The 22,694-nt window shown below is 40.6% G+C and overlaps 1 protein-coding gene across 1 annotated transcript in view; it reads right to left on the reverse strand.

Moving 5' to 3' along the window:
• The window catches only part of LOC148020814 (phosphoglycerate mutase-like protein AT74H), a 49,734-nt gene extending 34,111 nt beyond the window's left edge, over nt 1–15,623 (reverse strand). Inside the window, exons 1-4 of the mRNA XM_087698178.1 lie at nt 15,417–15,623; nt 14,691–15,327; nt 5,030–5,149; nt 4,610–4,823 (exon numbers count right to left, since the gene is read on the reverse strand). Coding sequence (XP_087554304.1) covers nt 4,610–4,823; nt 5,030–5,149; nt 14,691–15,327; nt 15,417–15,623 — 1,178 coding nt within the window. The remainder of the gene's footprint in view (nt 1–4,609; nt 4,824–5,029; nt 5,150–14,690; nt 15,328–15,416) is intronic.
• Between the last annotated feature and the right edge of the window lie 7,071 nt (nt 15,624–22,694).

The following is a 22,694-nucleotide window of genomic DNA, read 5'->3' on the forward strand; positions in this document are numbered from 1 at the left end:
GAGGACATTGCGGTTCGTGGTTTGTGGCTGTCTTCATCATCTTCCTTGTGCTACGCCACTCTTGTTCCCTTGTATCACATTCACTCCATGATTCAGAACTTCATCATTCCATTCATTTGAGTTTCTTCTCTCCTCTCTTCCCTTCTCCATGTTTGCCGAGTTCACTCCGTGTTCCTCCCCGCAAACCCTACTGTCTCGCTGGAACGTCATCTTTTGGCATGGTAGCAGAGCTGGATCTGCTCACCCAGCAACGAAGATTCTCCATTCCAGTGAAGGCAAAGACTGGTGGCGGGTTCGGCATCCACTTCTCTTCTTCTTCCGCTGCATCATTCATGTGTTTTCAGCTTGCTGCCCATACCCCTTTCGCGGAGGATATCACAATCTCAGCTATCCCTTGCTGTCATCTACAGTCTGGCGCCTGTTTCCAGCCTTCCACCCGCAATTTGCAGCTGTTTACAGCAAAACAACTGCTGCTGATCACTCTCCATTCAGAAAAACAATCTCGTTTTTGCAGATTTCAGGTATTTCTGCTTGCTGCCCACACCCCAAACACAGAGGACATCGCGGTCCAAGCTGGCCATTGCTGTCTACAACAGTTTGGTGCCTAATTTCCAGCCCTCTTCACGCAGTTTGGAGCTAATTCCAGCCAGGCAATTGCTGTTCCTGTGCAGACCTGCTGCCGTAAAGCACAACCTGCCTGCGTTTTAGTCTTTCTCTCTCCTGCAAGCTATCCTGCCTGCGTTTTTAGTCTTTCTCTCTTGTAGGCTCTCCTGCCTATGTTTTTAGTCTTTCTCTCTCCTCGCCTACGTTTTTCTACTGGTTGCAATCTCTTACTGCTGGTCACATCCTCCTCCCACTGGCAACTCACTTCCAACCCTTACACTACCCTCCCACCCCTTGAGGCGGACATTGCGGTTTGTGCTTCACACTACCCTCACACCCCTTGAGGCGGACATTGCAGTTCATGGTTCATGGTTCATGGTTCATGGTTCATGGTTCATGGTGGCCAACCTCTTCCTTCTTCAACAAGGCACATTGGTATCCATGGCTTCTTTACCAACAGATGACCAAACTACTGGGTGCTCCTACTGTGGCATCACCGGACACACCACCGATGCTTGCCGACTTCGACCTTTGCTCCCCACCCCCCCAGAGTATACGTGTCTTTAACCAGGCACTCCTTGTGCCACCTCTCCTTTCTGGGCCACTGAGATCATTTTGCATCGGCTATCAGAGTACTATGCTCAAGGCAATAAGACGCATCGGATGCACACTAAATCCTTTCGAGCACATAGAGGATCAATTGGCACTACGACCTCCTAAAGATCGTCGCAATGCCAGCGGCAGTCTTCTCCCACTTATTTTCTGGTATAGTGGCTTCCACGACCTACGGATCTGCAGTCTGCTCCATCGAGAGACAGTGATTGTTTGATACCGTCTCCTCGTCAATCTGCTCCTTCAAGAACCAGTGGCTGCTCGACTCCTTCCTCTTCCTCAGCTACCCAGTCTGCTCCACTGAGAGACAGCGACTATTGCCCACCTCTTGCTCATTCTGAGCCCCACCCTTCCCCACCCTTGGCTCATCCTAAGCCTCCTCCTTCCCAACCCTCTTCCACTCAATTTTGAGAGGCCACTTCAGGGTGCTTTCTGGCTTCCTCTTCGGCACTCCAGACCCTTCTTCGGCATGACCGGTGGCACTTCCTTTGTCATCAAACATTTCAAAGTCCGTGATCCATGAGTTTTTGGATTCCCTCTCTACTTCAGAGGGGGATTCAGAGGGGGATGTTATTTCTTTGTCCTCAGAGGGAACATCTACTTCGTCTTTGACTTCAGCGGGGACCCCTCCACCTCCCACCTCAGAGGGGGAACCTACTCCACATGAAGTTCTTCGCCCATCCTCTACTTTCTTGGGGTGGCTGTCTTCGACCAATCATCTCTTCTACTGATACCCAAGATCTTCAGGTACCACCTAGATCGGGACCTCGGAGGTTCAGCCGTGACTTAGTGAAGAGATCTTCGTATTCCTTCCAGCATGGATGCATGGAGTTAGTGGCTTCTCTCCCGAGGTTGAGTTTCGAGTTCTCCAGTTCACTCTGTCTATTGTTCTTTACTGCAGGTTCCCTTTCCGGTGGAAATCTTGGATCTTAGGGATCCTCTACATCTTCTTGCCTTGGTCACTTGGCTAGCATGGAGCCACCTCCCGAGATCGAGTACAGGCATATCCTTATGGTTCTCGACACCACACAAAATCCGACATTTCTCCTATGCATTGCATGATTCCATCATCTTTGTACTAGGGTGCTTCGGCACGTGAACAATTTCCCCACGAGGGACACTGTCCAAGTGGCACCTGCTGCATGAGCATTCTTCAGCATGTAGCATTGCATCTCCACCTCGCTCTTCTCTTGTTCCCCTTTTTGGGCCTGAAAAGAGATGTTGAGAGACCCTTCACCCGCAATTTGCGTTTTTGCGTTTTGCGTTTAGGGTTTGTAGCCCCAAAAAGGGGCGCCATCCTAGACTACATGTGCCTATTTATAGACCACTCTCTCATTCATTCCTCACGGCTGATTCATTCAGTCCGTCACCTCTTCTCTCTAGCCTCTCCACTACCCTCACTCCCCTTCAGGAGAACATTGTGGTTCATGGTTCGTGGCTGTCTTCGTCATCTTCCTTGTGCTACGGCACTCTTGTTCCCTTGTATCACATTCACTCCATGATTCAAAACTTCATCATTCCATTCATTTGAGTTTCTTCTCTCTTCTCTTCCCTTCTCCATGTTTGCCGAGTTCACTACGTGTTCCTCCCCACAAACCCTACTGTCTCGCTGGAACGTCATCTTTTGACAGTTTCATGCTTGGTGATTCGTGCATTTCTTAGCTGAGCAAAAAGCAGTTTATTATGGCCGCATCTAACTATGAAGCTGAATACAAGGCAACATACAGCTACATTAGAATGTGTATGGCTCAAACATTACACTTATCGTGTTCCTCCTATATTCTAGTGTGAACGCTCTCTTATCTCACGCACACCTTTTACCTTCTAGCTGGAGCAGAGTTTTTTTCCATGTGAACACCCATCAATGGATGTGGTACTTAGTACCTTAAGGATTATACTTTCATTTATTCTCACATAGTGGATGTGACCTTCCCAGCACTCTCCTCTCTTATTGTTCACTTATTCACTGTGTGGGTGAGTGTGTACATGCTACTGAACCTTGACCTAACAACACATTGTACAAATAGCTCATGATTATACTATCTTGCTAATTGTGATTGTCTATTCTAGCAAATCTAGCCCACACGTCAAGACATTAATTCTTTTTGTATGCAAGTCTAACCCTAATATACTTAAGTTCCAACCACAAGCATCCAATCGAGTCATATATGTGGAAATGTGTACTATCTTTCTTTTAACACACTACATGGGTCCACTATAACTTGTGACCACTCATTAGTGGCCAAGTCTAATGCACTTTCTAGATATCTTATAATTACAAAGAAAACTGATTTTATGTTGTGTTGTGATAGCCCCACTCCCCACTGGCATGTGCAAAATGTGGCAAGCCAAAGGAGATCTAAAGACAGATCGTAGCACTTATGGGATTGTCCCAAAGCCCAAGAGATATGGAGAAGAGCAATCAAGATGGTCTCTCATGGCATAATAGAAACCAATTTGCAACTTGGAGAGCCATAGCTTGGGTCACAAACAAAGGCCTAACATATGGATATGAAGAAGCAAGATCACCACTCGAAATCACTCATAGGCACAATGGACCAAGGGGCACTATCATAGATGGGAGATAATTGCTAGTATTATTGCTTGGTACATTTGGACAGTGAGGTGTAGCCATGCTATAGACCTCCAAGATGTCCACTACAAAAACTCTTTCAAGGATTTGGACGCAAATCATCGACACTCTCCACAAAGATGGAAAGGTTGCAAGGTGGCTCTAAGAGGATGAGAAGGAGAGAGGCCTTCTTGCCAACCTAGGACTCCAACACCTTCTTTCACATAGCTCCTCAGATGGTCTAGCATTATTGTCCACTAGATTGGTTGTTCACATAACCATTATGTTTACGATGTATTCAACCACTCTATATAAGGTTCTTTGTACTTGGTGTCTTGCCTTAGGGGGATTTTCTTTGTATGTAATTAATCAAACTTTTGTTTCTTTAAAAGAAATACCTTCAATGAATTTTACAAGCCTTTTCAAATTCTGCAAAGAATGAATGGAATTCAGTTTGCTGGTTGGGAAGATTCACAATAGCATGCGTGTCAATTTATTGAAGACACATGTGAGTGAACCAAATACCAAGGTAACCTATGCTTGAAGATCCAACAAAAGAAGATGAATAAAAGGCAGTTCTTCAACAAGAACAAATAGTGTATTATAAAGAGAGGAAACTTCACAAAAGGCAAGTTTCTGAAAGAATCTACCATCATTGCTGGTCTTCTCTTGCCAAAAATGAGTAATCCGTTGTTCTTTCTTGAACCTAATGCATCGTGCATTGTTTGTTCAAATACAGTTTTTCCAAACATTGTTACATTAAAATGCATGATCTCCCATAACTGCCACAGCACGTACAAATAGTGTGATAAGTTCTTATACCTTCCACCAGCTCCAAGCTGCATGACAAGAATACCAGCATTTCCAAAATTACGCAATCCTTCAAATTGTTTTACAGTCCACTTGTACCACCTTGTCAGAAACACGCGCAAAGTAAGGCCATGAGAAACTAGCACCAAGTTGATGTCTTTTGACTTAGACTCAGGCCTCTGGAAACGACCGATGTCAATATCCGCTCTCAAAGTCTCTCTAAATCCTGTAAGGTGAAAAGTATTAAAGATTGCAATGAATATAGCAAAGAAGATGCTTTTCATTTCAATGGTCCTTTCTCAGTACTTGCTAGACTATGTTCACTGACAAATGACAATTCTCATTGACCGTATATCACTTCAAAATTTGATTACATTTCTTTCAGCAACAACAGACTCCCATATAGAACAGACAAATATATTTTTTAGTTACCTGTTATTCTATCGTAGACATCTGCTGCAGATTCTCCATCTGGAAATCTGTAAAAGAACCGACCATATCGCAGGCGTATTTCTTTTTCTGCTCGCATCTTTTCTCTATCTTGGAAATTTCCTGTGCACAAAATACTTACACTACATCAAGCATCATTGGTAAGGAAACAGTGAAACAACTATTGTGTAAGTGCTGATATGCCATCATCTCACAAGTTTGTCATGTAAACACTTAAGTACCTCTTTATATATCTTCTAGCTGTGTCTATACATCCCCATTCACATGTTTGCATCTGGGCCTTCCCAAGAAAATATACCCTTTCCTATTTTCACATATGACTAGTTAGCACCTTTCTATATAATGAGGCTAGAATTGTAATTTCCCTTAATTAAGTGCACATGGATTATTAATCTCTATCACTAGCTGAAATTAAGTTCTTGAGTAAGTGATTGATATTGTGAAAATATATTCTAATATCAAATTTCCAAATGCATAAGTTTCAAAATGCCAACAATTTGTGCGTGTTTTTTCAAAAGAAGAAGAAATTTCCAATTGATAAGGCCTCGAGAAAGCCCTGGATGTGAAATGCAAAGTACAAAATAAGCCCTATGAAGTGGCTAGGTAGACAACCAGTCTGGTGGGTTGTAATGTCAAACCATATGTTTCTCATTGAGAGTGATCCAAATATGCCAACAACCCCAAAATCTGACAAAAGTGAAACAGAATCTTCATATGGGGTTGCACCGGACCATGATGTTTAGCCTTGCCAAAGACCCAATCAAAAGGGCGCACCCTAGTCCCCACCACAACATGGCAAATGTCAAAAAGGAGGATCCAAATTTTCCAAGCCAGAGGACACTAGATGAATCCCCTTCATTTCTATTTTCGGTTTCCATTTACAACCCTAAAAAGGCTTTCTAGGCGCCTTTCAAGAGAGTCAGGGCACCACCCAAGAGACTTCAATGGGTGACACTCTAGATCATCTCTGCCTATATATACAGCATTGACTCCACCCATTCGTTCACCCCCCCACTCTTTCCTTTTGACATTCTCTCTCCATCTCTCTCTAGCCTCTCCAGTGTTGTTCACACCCCTGCCCAGAAGATATTACAGTTCATGGTTGGCTCTTCTTCTATCCACCTGTCATCAGGCGCCCTATCTCCATCAGCTCCAAGCTTGTGTTTTGGTGGCAGCTCCTACTGGGATCAGCATCCATCACTTGGCGATAGCTTTCCTCTACCTAGCGACCATCCTCCACAGTTGGCATCAGTATTCTTTCTACAGGCATCTGCATTTTGCACCCTAGCCTTTCCTCCTCTACTTCACGACAGCATCTACCCACCTAGCGTCAATTTTCTGGCTGTGTTTTGCAGCTTGCACTCTCCCTAGCTTCAGATCGGCTTTGGCAAACACTCCACACCCTTTTGGAGGCTGCATTTTGCACCTACTAGGCCTCTACTAGTGCATTTACAGTTTTTGTCGGTCGCCCTGCAGTTTGGCACACTCCAGAGATCAACAATTACTAGTGATCATCTTCCTTCTCTCAGACAGCATCCGAGGATTGCATTTCACTCCCCCGACAACCATCCTTTATCTTTACATTACTTCAATAGCCCATTGCCTAGAGAACTACATTTCGCTCCCTCTACAATACAGGCTTTTCAGGTGATACCGCCTTATTAGACGCAACAATACAATCATCTTTTGAGCTTCGGCTCCACTGTATTAACTTTGTTCACTTAGCATGATTCAGTGCTTCATCTTCTTATTCTTCTATGTTTTCTAAGTTTGTCTTCTCTCTCAGTGTTTGTCATACACACTCTATGTTTCTTCCCACAAACCCTACTATCTCTCTGGTTTGCTTTCACAGCAATCATTTTCTTGGCATGGTATCAAAGTCAGAGGTGCTCAAAGGAGCCACAAAGATCCTCTACATCGAAGAAGGCAAAGACTAGTTCCTCCACATCATCTTCCGATTTTTCCCCTTATTTCTACTACACCATCGAGAGATACCCTCCTCTTCTTCTCCCTCCCACCCTCCCTTTTCCAAGTTGACACATCGATACCATGGCTTCTCCACCAACACATGAAAAGTCTACTAGGTGCTTCTACTACAACCACAAGATTCAAGAACGGTCATATCACTGAACGGCAAAGACTATCGGCTTCGATCTTTGCTCCCCACTACCCCAGAGTATATGCATCTATCACCCAACACTGTTTGTGCCACATCTTCCTTCTGGGCCACAAAGATTGTTTTATATCAACTCAAGAGTATTATGCTCCAGGCAATAAGACGTATCTAATGTGCACTAAGTCCTTACGAGCAAAAGAAGGATCATAAGGTGCCACAACCTCCTAGAGAGCACTGCAATGCGCTATGGTGGTTTCCCCTACCTATTTTCAGATCCAATGGCTTCCGTGGTCACGGCCTAAGTTTTATAGTCTGCTCCACCAAGAGACAATGATTGTTGGATACCGTCCTCTCATCAATCCACTCCTTCGAGAGACAATGGCTATTCGACCCCCTTCTCCTACTCCATGAGTTATTGTCTTAACTAGTTGTAATGTAAGAGTTGAGATTACAGTTGTTCTATGGTTCTTTTTATCTTATATATCATGGCATAAATCCCTTAATACCTAAGCTAGTTTGTTATTGCATAGAAATGATGAGATGATCCCTCATCAAAGTAAAGGTTATTCATTGGGTTAGAATGAAGAGAGTTGTCCTGAATTGTGCATGTACCAAAGATAATTAAGAACTTAATTTTTGTTGGTCACATGGTGGAACATGGATTATAGGTTCGGTTCACATTTGATGGTTGTTATGTAGAGGATCTTAGAAATGGTTATAGACAGATTGCAAAAGGTAAGCGCGTTGGCAAATTATTTACTCTTAATGTAGGTTTGCGTAAAATGGATATTGCTATGTTTGCACAAGGTTCAAGTATTGTGGTTGATATTGAAATTTAGCATAAGCAAATTGGTCATGTCAATGTGCAATGTTTAAAAAATATGTGATCAAAATAGATTGTGAATAAATTACCAAAGTTCAGAGTTGATGAAATGTACGAAATATGTAAATTTGTAAAGGATGGTATGCCTTTCCACAAAAAAAGCATATATGCAAAAAGCCACTTGAGTGGATACATTTTGATGTGTGAGGTTCTACAAAGACTGCAATTATGAGTGGCTGCCAGTATTATGTCTCCTTTAGCAATGATCAATCTCAAAAAGTATGGTTTTATACATGAGCAAAGTAAGGTATTCACTCAATTTAAAAGCTTTAAAGTTTGGGTTGAAAAGGAGATAGGGTTGTATATTAAATGCCTAAGTTTGGATGGAGGAGAAGAGTACTCAGAGGCAATCGCAAAGAAAATACAATCCACAACAACTAATTTTTTCTAAAGTGCAATCGCAAAGTGATACATGTCACTTTCCAAGTACTTAGGTCACACGTTAAAATAATGTATCTCTAGCCTTTTCTTTACATCACAAGCTTTTTACCTAAATGATTCAACACTTTATCTCTCGATCAACCGAGTACTTTGTTTTACCATCCTGCATACTCAAGGGAATGTTTTCAATATGAGTAATGGGATAGGCTATATTATCCCTTGTCTCTACATAACCAGAAACTCCGAATTACACACCTCCCTAAACCATTTTCCATAAAAAGTCATGTGGTTAGAGGCACTTGAGTCTACATAGTATACATCATTCTTAGATGAACCATTAGCAATCATAGTATTCATAAAATGTTACATAACAAAGTGTTACTCACTTGTCATCACTGTTTTTGCTAGTGAAAGTAGAATTATCTTACTATTTTTTCCCATTTCTAATTTCAATCTTCTTTTTGAAACATTTATTAAAACTATGGCCTTTGTCACCACAATGCCAACATTCCCTACTATCACCAAAGTTCTACTATCAGATAAAACCTGCAACTTGCCCTCTTTGGCTTCCCCTTCCTCAAGACTGTCATTTCCTATTTTATTGTGCACCATAACTTTAACCACAACGACCACCTTAGCCTTGACCATGACCTCTATCTTTGCTATAGTAGAGTAAATACTTGCTCTTACTTGAGAAGAGAAGGAATCCAAGCTAAGGTTCTTCTCCCCAAGTATTAGCATAGAAATTAGATTTGTAAAGTCAAGGACATCATCCCTGATATTCATAGATGACCTAAAGCTCTTGTACTCATCTCTAAATCCATCTAAATATGCTCACACAATATCATCATCATCATCAATTGCTACACTGATAGATCCAAGAGCTTTCACAATACTCTTGACCTTTAATGCATAATCATTGATGGACAAATTTCCTCCCTTAACTTGATTCATATTTAACTTGAGCTACAACTTTTTGGCCTTTGTGTTTACCTCAAACAACCTTGCCAAATTCTTCCATATAATAGCAAGGATTTCATTGCATTTCATTGAGGGACTTCGAATGCTACTACCACGTCTCCTTCAATGTAATTCCAAATGCCTTTGCCCTTCAAAAGATTTATCATCCTAAACTTTCATGGAAAATAATTATTCTTATCAAGCTTCTCACCAACAATCTATTTAAAATTATCAAATATCTTAACAAGACAAGCAACCTTGCAATACTAGATCCACTATATCAATAACACATAGCCTTTTTAAACAATATGACTGCACAACTATAACTGCAATCTATAATCTCTATACAAATGCCCTCCTCTTTATTTGCAATCCAACAAACACCTAAAATCTTACAGATTGAGAATTTATAACATTTGCACTTGTAGATGGCAAACGCAGTTAGATCTGTAGTATATCTCAAAACTGCTTTCTACCACCTTGCAAAGCTAAAACAAAGGCCAAAACAACCTCGGATGGCAAAAATCACTATAGAAAGGCCCTAAAGGATTTATTTACAATATATACACTACTCTTTTTACTCATCAAGTTTCACTACAATCAAAGACTGCAGGCTACCCGCCTCAAGAGCCTCATGCAGCTATATTCCAAGCCAAATCAAACAAGATGGAAGAGCTTCTTACCCATTGCTTACTTACTTGCTTTCGCAATCTATTACCTTCACCTTAGCCTTTGATTGAGCACTCTATGCAATCGTGGGACGGCCCTAATACCATGTAAACAAATAACACGAGAGAGACAAAGCAACCAAGAGCACACACACATACATACAAGGTAAACAAGAATCATTTCACCCTTGAAACATTACGTTTCACTCCAAAACGTTTCACCTTTGGGCAAGTCCCAAGTGAAACGCCAAGCGAAACAATTGAACAATATATGTGATATAGTTTTCTTTATAAATAATGAGATGCAACATACACATTTATACCATGCAAACCCTTTTATGTCAATAAATGATTTGGAAATACCTTTTTTATAGATTTCAAAAGAATGGCAATGGCATCTTCATTATGAATTGGAGCTTGAACTAAGGATAGCTATACCATAAGTCCCTTCATATGAGACATGAGCTTACCCAAGTCTTCTCCTTGCTTATACTCCAAGCTAAAAATTTCGATCTTGAGGAAAGTTTTAGAGTTCTTTCCTCTAGCCCCATAAAGCTTTTCAAGCTCATTCCATTTCTCCTTGGCAATGAAGAGCTAGTCAATGTAATGAATCAAAGATTCAACCAAATAAAGCATGATTATGGCTTGGGCTCTTTCATCATCTTCTACATCAGTATGGTTGGATGGGTCAATAACTTTGGTTCCTTTGATAAAGGGCCAATAACCCTGCTTCATCATTTTGTACTTCACTAATACTTGGCATGGGTGAAAGTCTTTTACATCAAACTTACGGATTTAAGGTCTAACATCAGCATAGGCCATGGCCATGATAGGAAGGTCTTTTCGATTGTACTAAGCAATGGCAATGTCTAATCCTTTACACAATAGCCAATAAGTGTGGAAGCAAATGAAATGATATCTACATTAATAAGTAGCAAGCTTAAATGTGATGTTCTACAAGATGAGATAAGAGATGATGACAATGGTCTATGTGTTTATAACTAACACATAGCTTTGCAATGGTCAATGAGATGATGATACTTAAGCACTTACTAAATCATGCTTAAAGTCTGAAATTTTTCAAATTTCTAAAAATAATCAGCAAGCAATAATAAAAATTTTATTATTAGTGCTAAGAAGCATTCATTTCCAAACATAGATGAAGCAATTGACATTAGTCTCATTGTAATCAGCTTGAGGAGTCACCTTTGATTGAAGATGCTCTGATTTTAGAGCTTTCAAGTCTGCATTAAACTCCACAAAATCCTAATCAATGATTAAAATCACTATTGATGACTTCAATGAGTAGAAAACTCAAAAAACCAAGCTTTGAAGAAGCTTTGGCTATGGCTTCCATAAAAAAACACAATTAAGGGTTTGTTTGGTATGACCAATAGAGAAGGAATTTCTTTAAACCCTTTCAAGTGTAGATAGTCCTCTTGGGGGGCTATGAAAGCCCATTGCACCCTATGCAGGTCGTGAGCAGCTATGAAGTGTGTCACTGTCCAAACTACGCCGATTTTGGGGAAAATTGCAATGCCGAGCTGCTGCCACCCCAATGTTGATTTGTGAGGTGACGGGATGTTGCACCTGGACCTAATGAAGAAGTCTCCATATAAAATCGGGAGCAGATATGGCCTCCTTTGGTCACACCAGCTCCTCCAATGGAGGTAGGTTAAAACTGGCCATGGTGAAAAGGAGAATAGTTGAAGAAATAAAAGTCACTTAAGCCAAGATGTGATTGTGGGAAGCTCAATGGATCAGAGATGGCTCTAATACCATGTTGGAATATCAGATTGCAACTTGGGGAAGTGTGCATAAGAGGAAGAAGAGAACTCAAAGTACAAGAACAAAATCTTGCTTAGTAAGTTGCTCACAAGTACAACTGGGATACTCTCTCACACATTGAGAGTGACCCTTAGGGCTATTTAAAGGGCCTCTAGATGGCTAGGGTTTGGGTTTCCCCTACCCTCCATTCCATTCACACTCATCTACCCTTATCCACCCTTGGATGCAGTGGATTCACATGCCTATCTCTCAACAATAACCAAGAGTAGACTACATGGATATAGTCCAACTATAGAATCACTAGTATATCCTCCATGTCAATCACCTGACACACCGATAAAATAAAGTTTTGCCACATCATCAAGGCATGTAGTGGATGCTAGCTCATATGAAGCTCCATGTCTCAACATCTACAAGGGACAAAAGTGTGGATAGCAAATGAGTTAACCCCATTTTAGCTCAAAAATCAACCAACAAAATTAGTCAAAGTCAAGAACCACAAAGAAATGATCTATTGGCAATGTATAAAGGAGAAAAAGTACTCATCAAGAAATTCCACACTCCACTTCCCTAGAAGTAAAGGTATCTTCTAGTGGAATCTAGCTACCCTCTACATCTGTAATGGAACCCAATATTATCATTAAAGCTCTTCTACGTTGTAAGAGCTCATAGTTTAATTATTTTCCTTTGTTTGTATGCCTATATGGCACTGATATCTAAAGTGTAATGTAATGAACTATCTAATTTGTCCTATAGGTCAACTTTGGCCTCCAAAGGACATTAATAGATCTCTCTCTCTCTCTCTCTCTCTCTCTCTCTCTCTCTCTCTCTCTCTCTCTCATGAAGGGTAATTGTATTAATTACCAAAACACAAATTTCGAAAGTACAGCATGACTACAAGTGTAAACAATTTATATGACCAACAAGGGAACAAAAACTACACTGTGCCAAGAAAGCAAATCTTGTCAAGAAAGAATATATGCTAGCTCAATAACATTGAGTTGCCAATGGAGACGACCTTTGAAACGGGCGATGTAGTTTGACACTCCAAAAACAAAATCAAAAATGAATACATTCCTCATAGTCCATATGTGGCAATGCCCCCAAAAGTGCAAAAAATAAAATAGAACTTTTATATGTAACGGCACAAAATCTGAGAAGTTGGGTTGTCCAAAACCCTGGTTCTTTGGAGGCATCAACCGGCCTACCACTCAAGACCAACTGTAAGTAATATTAAAATTGGGCTAGTAGTATGTCTTCTTTTAGGATAATTCTAGCACTATAAGATCTAATTTAGAATACTGAATCCTAAAGGTTTTTACCCATTCAAGCAAATCTAGATTGAATCTCCAACAAAAGATGGTAAGTGCAAAGACTCTCTCGCTTCTCTATCTAACTTAAGAATGGGCTCTTTTTGTTATACTCCCTCTATTTCTTCAAGTCAATCTTAATAACGTCTTTCCACATTGTAACCTAGGGATCATAACGCATTTAAACTATAATAAGGCTACTACTATATTCAAATATTTGAGAATCTAACAAAGAGGATTGCCTTCTACCCAACATGGGACTTTGAGTGGCTAGTCTAAGGTTATGATCTCAACTTTTGGATGTTTTATTAACGCTTTAGATACATCACTTGTTGAAACTGTAAAAGCCTATAGAGCGCATATGGCGAAGATCTTTGAAATGTTAAAGAAAAAATTAACTGTATGTCAAGCATAGAAAGTAAAAATTTGTGATGAAGGTTTAGAGTGTTTTGATTACATAGAGAAGAAGAAAAAATTAAGATTGACCCAAATAAGGTAGAGATATAAAAGTGAATACAAAAGTGGCCTTCAATAAGTGAGGGAATTCCTAGGTTTTCATTATCTTTTAGGGAAGACTTGTCAAACGTAACAACATTGTTACCACAACCCTACAATATGAGAAAGTAAGTATAGGTGCAAGTCCACTTAGCAAGTAGCTTTTGATCAATAACATGAAAAGAAATCACTATCTAGTTAACATGAACCTCATATACCACCAAAGCAAAAGATGAAAATGTACATGATTTCCTAGGGAGATGGTTTGAGAAGGTACAAATCAACACAACTTACCATTTCCAATAAGAGGTGCAAAAAAGTCCTTTGAACCAAGGGGGACATGGCCTTAGTCAGCTCCAAACATATGTCCTAATTCAAGAACATGACACCCAAGCTCAATCACAAAATGTACTTCTTTCAAGAGGAGCTGAGTGTTAGCTCTTCCCTTCCACATCTCTAGAACTTCAGTACCTTGGTGATATGACTAACATGGATATATTGGTGTGCTCTCAAAAGGCATACTACACCTGATCTCCAGCACCCTATGATAGACCCTCACATACAAACGTGCCATGAGGGTATAAACCCGAAGTTGTAACTAAGTTTCATTTTTAAGCAAGGGGGAGAGCAAGGGAGAAGAGGGGAGGGGAGGGGGGACGTTGAAACTTGATACTGGATAAATTTGATTGGTGACTCTGCCTCATTGTTTGCAATTATGATGATTTTTCCTGACACGACTAGAGAAAATCAATCCTTCATTATGAAGACAATGCGTATAACTGTCCAGAGAAAATTATTACAGCTGCAGAAATTAGATGGATGAATAATGTCAAAGTCGTGCTACAACCTCTATCCCATACAATATGCCGCTGCAAATCTAGGGAGTATTGATCTTGCAAAATCATTGTTAATCGTACTAGATCACCTGAGAATTCGGCATCTTTGAGGGAAGTTGAACTCGATTATTGCCAGGTGATTAGACAATGCATACTGTCTGGCGTATGCTTTCAAGGAGTCTACCGCAGCTGAGAAGAAGACCTACCAAAGTCTTGCTCCCGCAGTCGAGGCTCCTCGCGCACTCCAGCAATACGCTTGCGCTCAAAGGCCATGCCAATCCCACGTAATGTCTGCAGAGTGCGCTTGTACGGGGAGACATAGAAGTAGACACGCCAATCATCGGCTGCATCGTTCTCAATCAGCCGCCTTATGTTCTTGCCGCACTGCACGGCCTGCTTCCATCCGACATCAGTGAGAGCGATCTTATTGTCAGGGATCCTGGTGTAAGCACTTTCATCTATGTTGCCTTCACTCTGGCCATGGCGGACGAGAATGATGCGCTTGGGGCGAGGAGGACGGACGGCCGGGAGGAGCTTCTCAGGGAAGCGGGAAGCGCTGGGGGTAGGGGGAGAGGCGGAGCCGTTGGAGTCGTCGGGATGGTGGCGACTGCAGCATTGGATGGCGAGGGAAGGAGCGGCCGGTTGCGGCTGTGGCGGGAGGCGATCGGAAGCCAGGGAGCGAGACCTGTCTGGAAGGTGGAGGAAGGGGACGCCATGGCCACAGCTGCGAAAAGAAGAAGAAGCAGAAGAAGCAGAAGAGGGGTTGATGAGTCCGTCGGTAGGAGAAATGGCTTGCATTGCCACCAGCTGCCTCTTCCTCTCATTTCCGAGATAAACGTTTTGCTATTTGAAACTTCCACTTTTCACAGGGCAAAAGGCCTGATATATAATTTACTATTTACTAATATTAATTACTTAAACTGATGTGAAACCCAATTACGGAGAGATTTGCGGTTCGAGAATGTCGCTTTGACCCGGAGATTCTTCGTTTCTTGTCCAAATTTCGACACTTCATCAATAAGTCCCGAGTCCTGACCCCTCATCGATTCTGCATTTTCACAATCCCACTGAGGCTGGTTCACATGTTGCGCGCGCGCAGACGAGGTAGTGCTTCTTTTTTTCTTAATGGGACACAGCATTTCATCCCCTATTTATATTATAATTGGACCCCGTATTTTTTCAAATGATGGACGGATCTAGGCGGGACATGATACATCTACTCCTCAGGAGACAAGACTCATTCAATGAAAACTTCAAAACATCGCCAACCCGAGCTTTTTTTCACACAACAAATTTTAAGGTGCCTCATTGGCGACTAATGAGACTTGAACTTCCATCGATCCCCGCACACTTCAAAGCCTTAACCATTAGGCCTCCCACTTCTTTAATTCACAATAAGGCATGGAGGGTGTGTATATTTCGACCGGCTCTTTTCACACTACCCCGGTTGTAGTGTATAACCACCCTTAAAGAGGCCCATGATCCCACCCTCAGTAGAGCAGGTGAATAAAAGCTCTTGACCACAAACAAATGTTGAAATGCGTTGGAAAAGTTTGGTGTCAATTACAACACACTCACACCCTCCCTTCTATTCCCAGACATTGGCCTATAACATGATAACTTCTAAATGTGTGCCTACCTATGAAACATAGGCATGTTGCCCTATACATGCCACTAATCCAACTTGATTGTGAGCTTCCCTACATGTTTGTTTTCTCACAAAAGGCCCTACCAGTTGTTGCTAAGACTAAGACTCTTTTGGGAGCCATTATGTTACTGACCTCCTACCCTAATGGTAGTTGCACATTATGCTATTGTGACTAAGCATTATCGTAACATGTCGAGGTCTCCATTTCCCTAAACCAATGTTTCGACAAATTTTTTGCACAGATAGAGATATTGACTTCATCAACAAATTTACATAAATTATTTTCCTCTTAAAAAGGGCCAAACTTACTATATAATGAGTACTATGCACTTTATATTGAGGAGGAAATTTGACTTTTGAATAGATTTTTGTATATATCTTCACAATTTGCTTATTAGTAATTTACTTTTTTTAGACAACAAAGTTTCCTCCTTGGACCATTTTGAGAAGGCAAGCCTACTATTGACTCGGAGCTAACCCATCTTGTTCCAAAACCCTATCTCATATCGTCCTTCCTTACTACCACATGTCTCTTTCTTGTCAACATCTTTTAACTTTATAAGCTCTACTTTTACCTTTCTAAAGGAAGCCTATGCCCCCTCGACCATTCGGCACAATGACCAAATGAAACAACAAAAGCTAAAGATTGGCTATGATCATAACACATGTATAGGTTGGGAATAAAGTATATACGAGTATTGCGTGAGCAACAGCCGTGGCCTCATAAAGAGAAATATGTAAGAACCAGTGAAACAAGGAGAATTCGAAGAAAGTATTGAATGAAAAAGGAAGTGAGCTAGAAGACAACATAAGACCTCTATATGTAAGAGAGTGAAACAAATGTTATTTGGTTGTAAGAGTTTTCATCTTTGGCATAAATACTAAATAAAAATATATTGGAAAAGGGATGCATCATGGATCAAAAGCATAGTGCCAAAACATATTCTAAAGTGACAAAAAAAAACCCCCAAAAGGAAGAACCAAAAATCTTTTAAAACTGTTAATATTAACCTCACAATAGATATAAGTGTTTATAAGCTAATCCCTATTAGCCTTAACGGATAATCTCTATTAGTGTTTATAAGTTAAAACTTTGGCTATAGACTAATGTTTATAAGCTTTAATGATTTTGGCTAAATACATACCAAGTGGTGCCTATGGCTTGCCTTCATGGCATGACAAATACAAAAGTAATAGACTTTGAATAGTGAGAATGGACTTAGAGCAAGCCCTCAATTTGATACATTATTTACTTTTAAAATATGATTTCAAGGTATATATTGTATATAGTGCATCTAGTTTTATCATGAATATCATATGTATTGCATCTTAGTTTTATACATGTTTGCATATAAAACCTCAAAAGATAAAAGAAACCTTGAAAAGTAAAAGTGTTTCATGCAATTCAATATGTCAATTAAAGTGAATATTTTGTGAACATGTTTTGGTGAGTAATTTTTCATTTAATAAGAAACTGAAACATGTTCTTATACCCAACAAAAAAAAAAGACGAGGCTAGCACTAGTCATGATTTAAACTATGTTGAACTAATAAGAGTTTGTAGTGCACATCAACATTGCTTTATCAACGTCTTCAATGGTTTGCTTCTCATATTGAGGGGTTGCAAGAGATTACGCGTGGAAAGAAAGCATTGGAATGGCTATAGTACACTCAATGTTTTGGAGTGGCTTGGATTTAGTGGAGTGCTAATAGGACAAGCATAGCACTTGCCAAAAGGAATATGCTTACCTTGGCTTAATGGAAGAAGCTGGGAATACATATTATTTGAGAGAGTTTTATTAATAATACACTATAATACTAACACAACTTCTCTCTTTTCTCTCATATCTTTTTAGTCTTTCTCTCTCCTCCTCACTCGTTCTCTTTCCTCTTTTCTCTCTCTTTTGCATTCTTTCTCTCACCTCTCAATCCTCTTCTTGATAAGTGGTGTAAGAGCATTGATCTTTGATCCATTTTGTTAAAATCTTCCCTTAGATTTCCTTCCCTAACTAGTTATATTCTAGTTTCTAAAGGACAAAGCGTTAGCCTTGAAGTGGATAGGTGTAGAGGCCAAGGAGCTTTCCAACCTAGTCAAAGCTAAATGGACTGCATGGAGACCAAGTCGGAGGCATCATGGACAAAATGGCAAGTCGTGGACAAGGAGTAGACCATTCTAGAGGTAAAATGGTTAAAGAAAGGGGAAATATAGTTAGTCAGAGTTTAAAGTCTAGTTCCTTTTCAAATTAGGCTTTCTCTTTCCTCTTCCTTTCAAGCTTTTGGAGAAGCTTTCACGGTGGACACCAAAAATCATCTCTCTTGATCAGTAACCACTCCATCTTTTCTTAAAATCTTGAGGCAAAGATTCAAGAGCTTTTGCCAAGCATTATGAGCATCATTATGAAGGTGTTTGATTGAGTGAATGCATCTAAGAACAACCCAAAAATCGCACACATTTTGCACAGATTTCTCTACTCTCTTTAGCTTCCATTGTTGCCTTAAATCTCTCTTGTTCTGATCAAGCAATCATTGGGCACTCATTTCAAAGTCATTTAAGCAAGCTCTTACAAAATCCAACCTCTGATCTTTTTCTTTTTCTTTGAAACCCTAAAAGTACATCAAGGTAGTCATAGCTTCAAACTTGAAGCTTCAAATTTCTTCAAGATTTGGTTCTTTTCGACCTTTAGGGCTTCTCTACTGCCATTATCAAGCAACATTGGCATCAAGATTAAAGGCATTAAAGAGATTTCAGCCTATCAAGCACAATTGAATTCTATTTTGGGGATTTTGGTCAAAGAGCTTGAATTTCTAGCATTCAAGCATTTGAGGAAGCTTATGGCACTTAACCTTCAAAAGCTTAATGGCCTCTAAGCAAAGGACAAGTTGATTTCATGTGGATTATGGAGCATGGAGCTTATGGATTGAATTGGGCATTTTCTTCTACTAATGGCTCAAACTTGATTCTATTTGAATCTTCCATCTTCTTCAAGCTTACAAGTGGTATTTCATTCAATTCTAATCTTTAAAATCTCTCTTAATCCACTTGCTTAAACTTATCCATTTGCTGATGAGAGATATTGGTTATTTGAGCCTAAATAAACCATAGATCAGATATTAAATAACTCTTTATGCAAATCAAAGCTTTTAAACTAAAATTGAGTATTGATTCTATTCCTATTCAATCATGGTTCCAATTTTACATGCATTTATGCATAACTCCGATTTGATCTTTTGATTGTCTTGTACCCAATAAGTAAATTGTAAAGGGTAAGTATTACAATCAATGAGTCACGTATTTGCAATGGTAAGACCCACCCTAAGCCAATCCATTTTTCAATATTCTTTTGATCAACCAAATCTTTGCATATCATTGAAGGTTGAAATAATCATTTTAGTAATGCATATCATCTATGTTTTCATAGAGTAGAATGCCCTTGCCATGGAAATTCCCACCCGAAAAAAAGGTGGATGCCAGAAGAGATAGTGGGACAAAAGAGAGGTGACCCTCCCTCACTATCAAAAGGGGGTGTGACCAACCAACCTAGAGAAAACTCTTCCTACCTCCTAGCAAGTGGAGAAATTAAATAATTGAAGACTTCAGGGCAGTTGAAGAGCATCCGATCAGGGTCTTCATTGATTAGTTTATAGGGATTATAAGTTGTTTATGTTGGGGGTAAAGGCACCTCTGCCTAGCTGCCTGTGTATTACTGCACTGACAATCACCGCCACTGCACACTGCAGGTGGCAGGCGCCCGTCACCATCACTTTATTCTTTATTCTTTTAGTGATAGTTTGAATAAAGGAAGGCCCGGTCACACATTGTGACTGTTGGAGTTCCCATTTCTAGTCTCTCCCTTTCTTGCTCTTGCTCTCTCTCCATAGCTCTCGAGTCCAACCTTCGATCTGCCGCTCCCTTTCAACTGGTATCAGAGCTTTGCTTTCCGACTCTTGAGCTTGGTTCGTGGCATTCTCAGCATCCTATCGACTCCCTACTTGCATTGGGTCTCCTTCCCGGCAGCCATATCCGACTCCTTCGAGCTTCCGTCACTCCCTGGCTTCCCGAGCACCTTCCCAACATTATTGGGCACCTTCAGGGCTTTACATCAGAGGTATTTGATCATTTTCTTTAGGGTTTACTTCAGTTCTCAGGTCTCACAGGCTGTAAACAAGTTGTGGGCAGCCATAGCTCACACCTCTTGGAGCTTCCTTCACCTGGATCTTGCTTCCAACCTATCAAGGCTTGCTAAGGCTTGGTGTAGGTCTTCTTTGGCCCTCATTTGTGCCCCCTTTGGGCCCCATTGTTGACATGTGGGACAGTAGACCCCCCCAACCAACTCACGTTTTTTTTGCACCTGTTTCAAAATCTGGCCCAAAAATCACTCTTTTTGTCAATCTAAGTTGGGGTTTTGGCACGCTCTGGACACAATGGTGATTTCGGATTTACCAAATTATGATTACAAAATCTTTTGTAACAGATTTCAGGTCTGAGACAGTATGTATTTGTATGCCTATGCTTGTTTGGGTATGACTACATAGCCGGTTTGATGCCTATTGCATCCCGATTGATTGGGGGATTGAAGCCACATGTAATGCTATGATTTTGGCTTGATTTTGAGACTGTAAATACATAGTTTATAACAGTAAATGCATGCTGAATACTCTTGGGCTGAAGCTATCTTTTATGCTTTGACATATGCCTATTGGTTCCGGATGTATATCTTGGATTATGCTATGATGTATTGATCATCGAAGGACAACTTTGAGCTTGTCATTGAATCCGGATGCTTTTGGAAGCTTGAGCTTATTTCAGCTCGCACTTATTGACATTGGTATATGCTTTGACAGTGATGCTTCTTGGGTTTATGCATACACGTTGCCTACGGCTTGATGCTTATGTCACAGTTGATTACCCTATGCATACGTTGAGCTTGAGTGCTCATTGAAGCTCCACCTTGGATGCATTTTGGATTATCTGGAGTAGTCTTGGATGTTACTTGGCTTGTCAAAGTTTGGATTGGGATGTATTTGATGTCTTACATGCTTACGGATGCTACATACGGATACTCTACTGCCTACATGTTCAGGATGTACTATTGATGTATTGTCTTGGACTTATGTCATTGGCACTGTGTCTTGCCTTGGCTTGAGCTCTTGAGCTCATACATATGACTTTTGTGCCAGTGGGAGCATTCTTGAATGCTTATCAGACATTGAGCAAGGCGGTACTTTTATGCATTGAGGCATTACATGCTATTGAGTAATTACAGACACTTGAGACTTTGGGACTTCTTACCTTTTGGGATGATACATCATATGCCTTGGTTCACTATATACTTATGAGCTAAGTCTCAGTTTTGGATTCGTATCTTTGTGAACTGACACCTACTTGTGTCAAGTTTTGGTAGTGGTAGGAACACTTTGCCTCGTTGACTGGGGGTGTGCCTACTCACTGGCAGATATTTGTATGACATAATTGGGTGTTGGATTTATGCTTATCGACCGTCATATGATTTTGCTATGTCCGCATGATGCTGGATTTGGTCTTGGTAGTATCTGATTGCCTTGGGATCCGATTTTGGCACTGTTAGCTCTCTTTTACTGAAATCTGAAATTTATTATAGCAAGCATATATGTATGGACTAACATGGATTTTTCATGCTGAAACACTCTGAAATTATGTACTTTCACTAGTACTTGGTGGGCAACAACTTTGGTTCCACTTTCTTCGCCATTTTTCCTCGATTTTGGTGATTTTTTGGTCATTTTCTGCAGTAAACAGCAAGCAGTTTTTGAACTGTCTACAGTCTTATAGCTTGCATTATGGCGAGTTCGTCCACTAATCATGCTATTTTCAACACCACTAAGCTTGATGGTACGAATTACTCTTGTTGGAAGAGCCAGATTTGGCAGGTATTGGTGCAGAAATCACAAATCAAACCTTTGAGGTTAAGCGGGCATCCATCTGCAACTATGCCAGATGAGGAATGGCTTGAGCTTGATGAGTTATGCAAGTCCACCATTGTATTGTCTCTCACAGAATAGGTTCATTACAATGTCTTTAAGGAAGAACAGAGTGCATGGCAGTTGTGGGATAAAATCAAGAATCTCTATGACAAGAAGAGTCCTGCGAGTCAGATGCCAGTTCCATGCTATACTCAAGAACTTGACTTCGTAGGATATCACTTTTACAGAGGATGTCACTCCTCTTTTCTTGCTTAGTACTCTTAATGAGTCATGGGATGTATTCCGCACTGCATTATGTGCCTCTACTGCTACCTTGAAATTATCTGATGTTGAGAGTGCTCTTCTGTAGGAAGAGGTTAATCGTAAGAATTTGGATACCTCTCGTATGTCGCATGCAATGACAGTTAGAGGCAGGAATGATGGATATGGAAAGCATGGCAGTGGCAGTGGCCATGGATGGGATTCTTAGAAATCTCTGTCCAAGTCTCGTGGGAAGTCACGTAGCAAATCCCGTGGCAGGAATGCAGATGTTACTTGTCACCATTGTGGGAAAAAGGGCCATATTAGGCCACAATGCCATGAACTACACAATGAAAGGCGC

The sequence above is a fragment of the Lygodium microphyllum genome, chromosome 18 (genome assembly GCF_053477565.2).
Source record: "Lygodium microphyllum isolate KBCC chromosome 18, Lygodium_microphyllum_v1.1.10, whole genome shotgun sequence".
Classification (NCBI taxonomy): domain Eukaryota; kingdom Viridiplantae; phylum Streptophyta; class Polypodiopsida; order Schizaeales; family Lygodiaceae; genus Lygodium; species Lygodium microphyllum.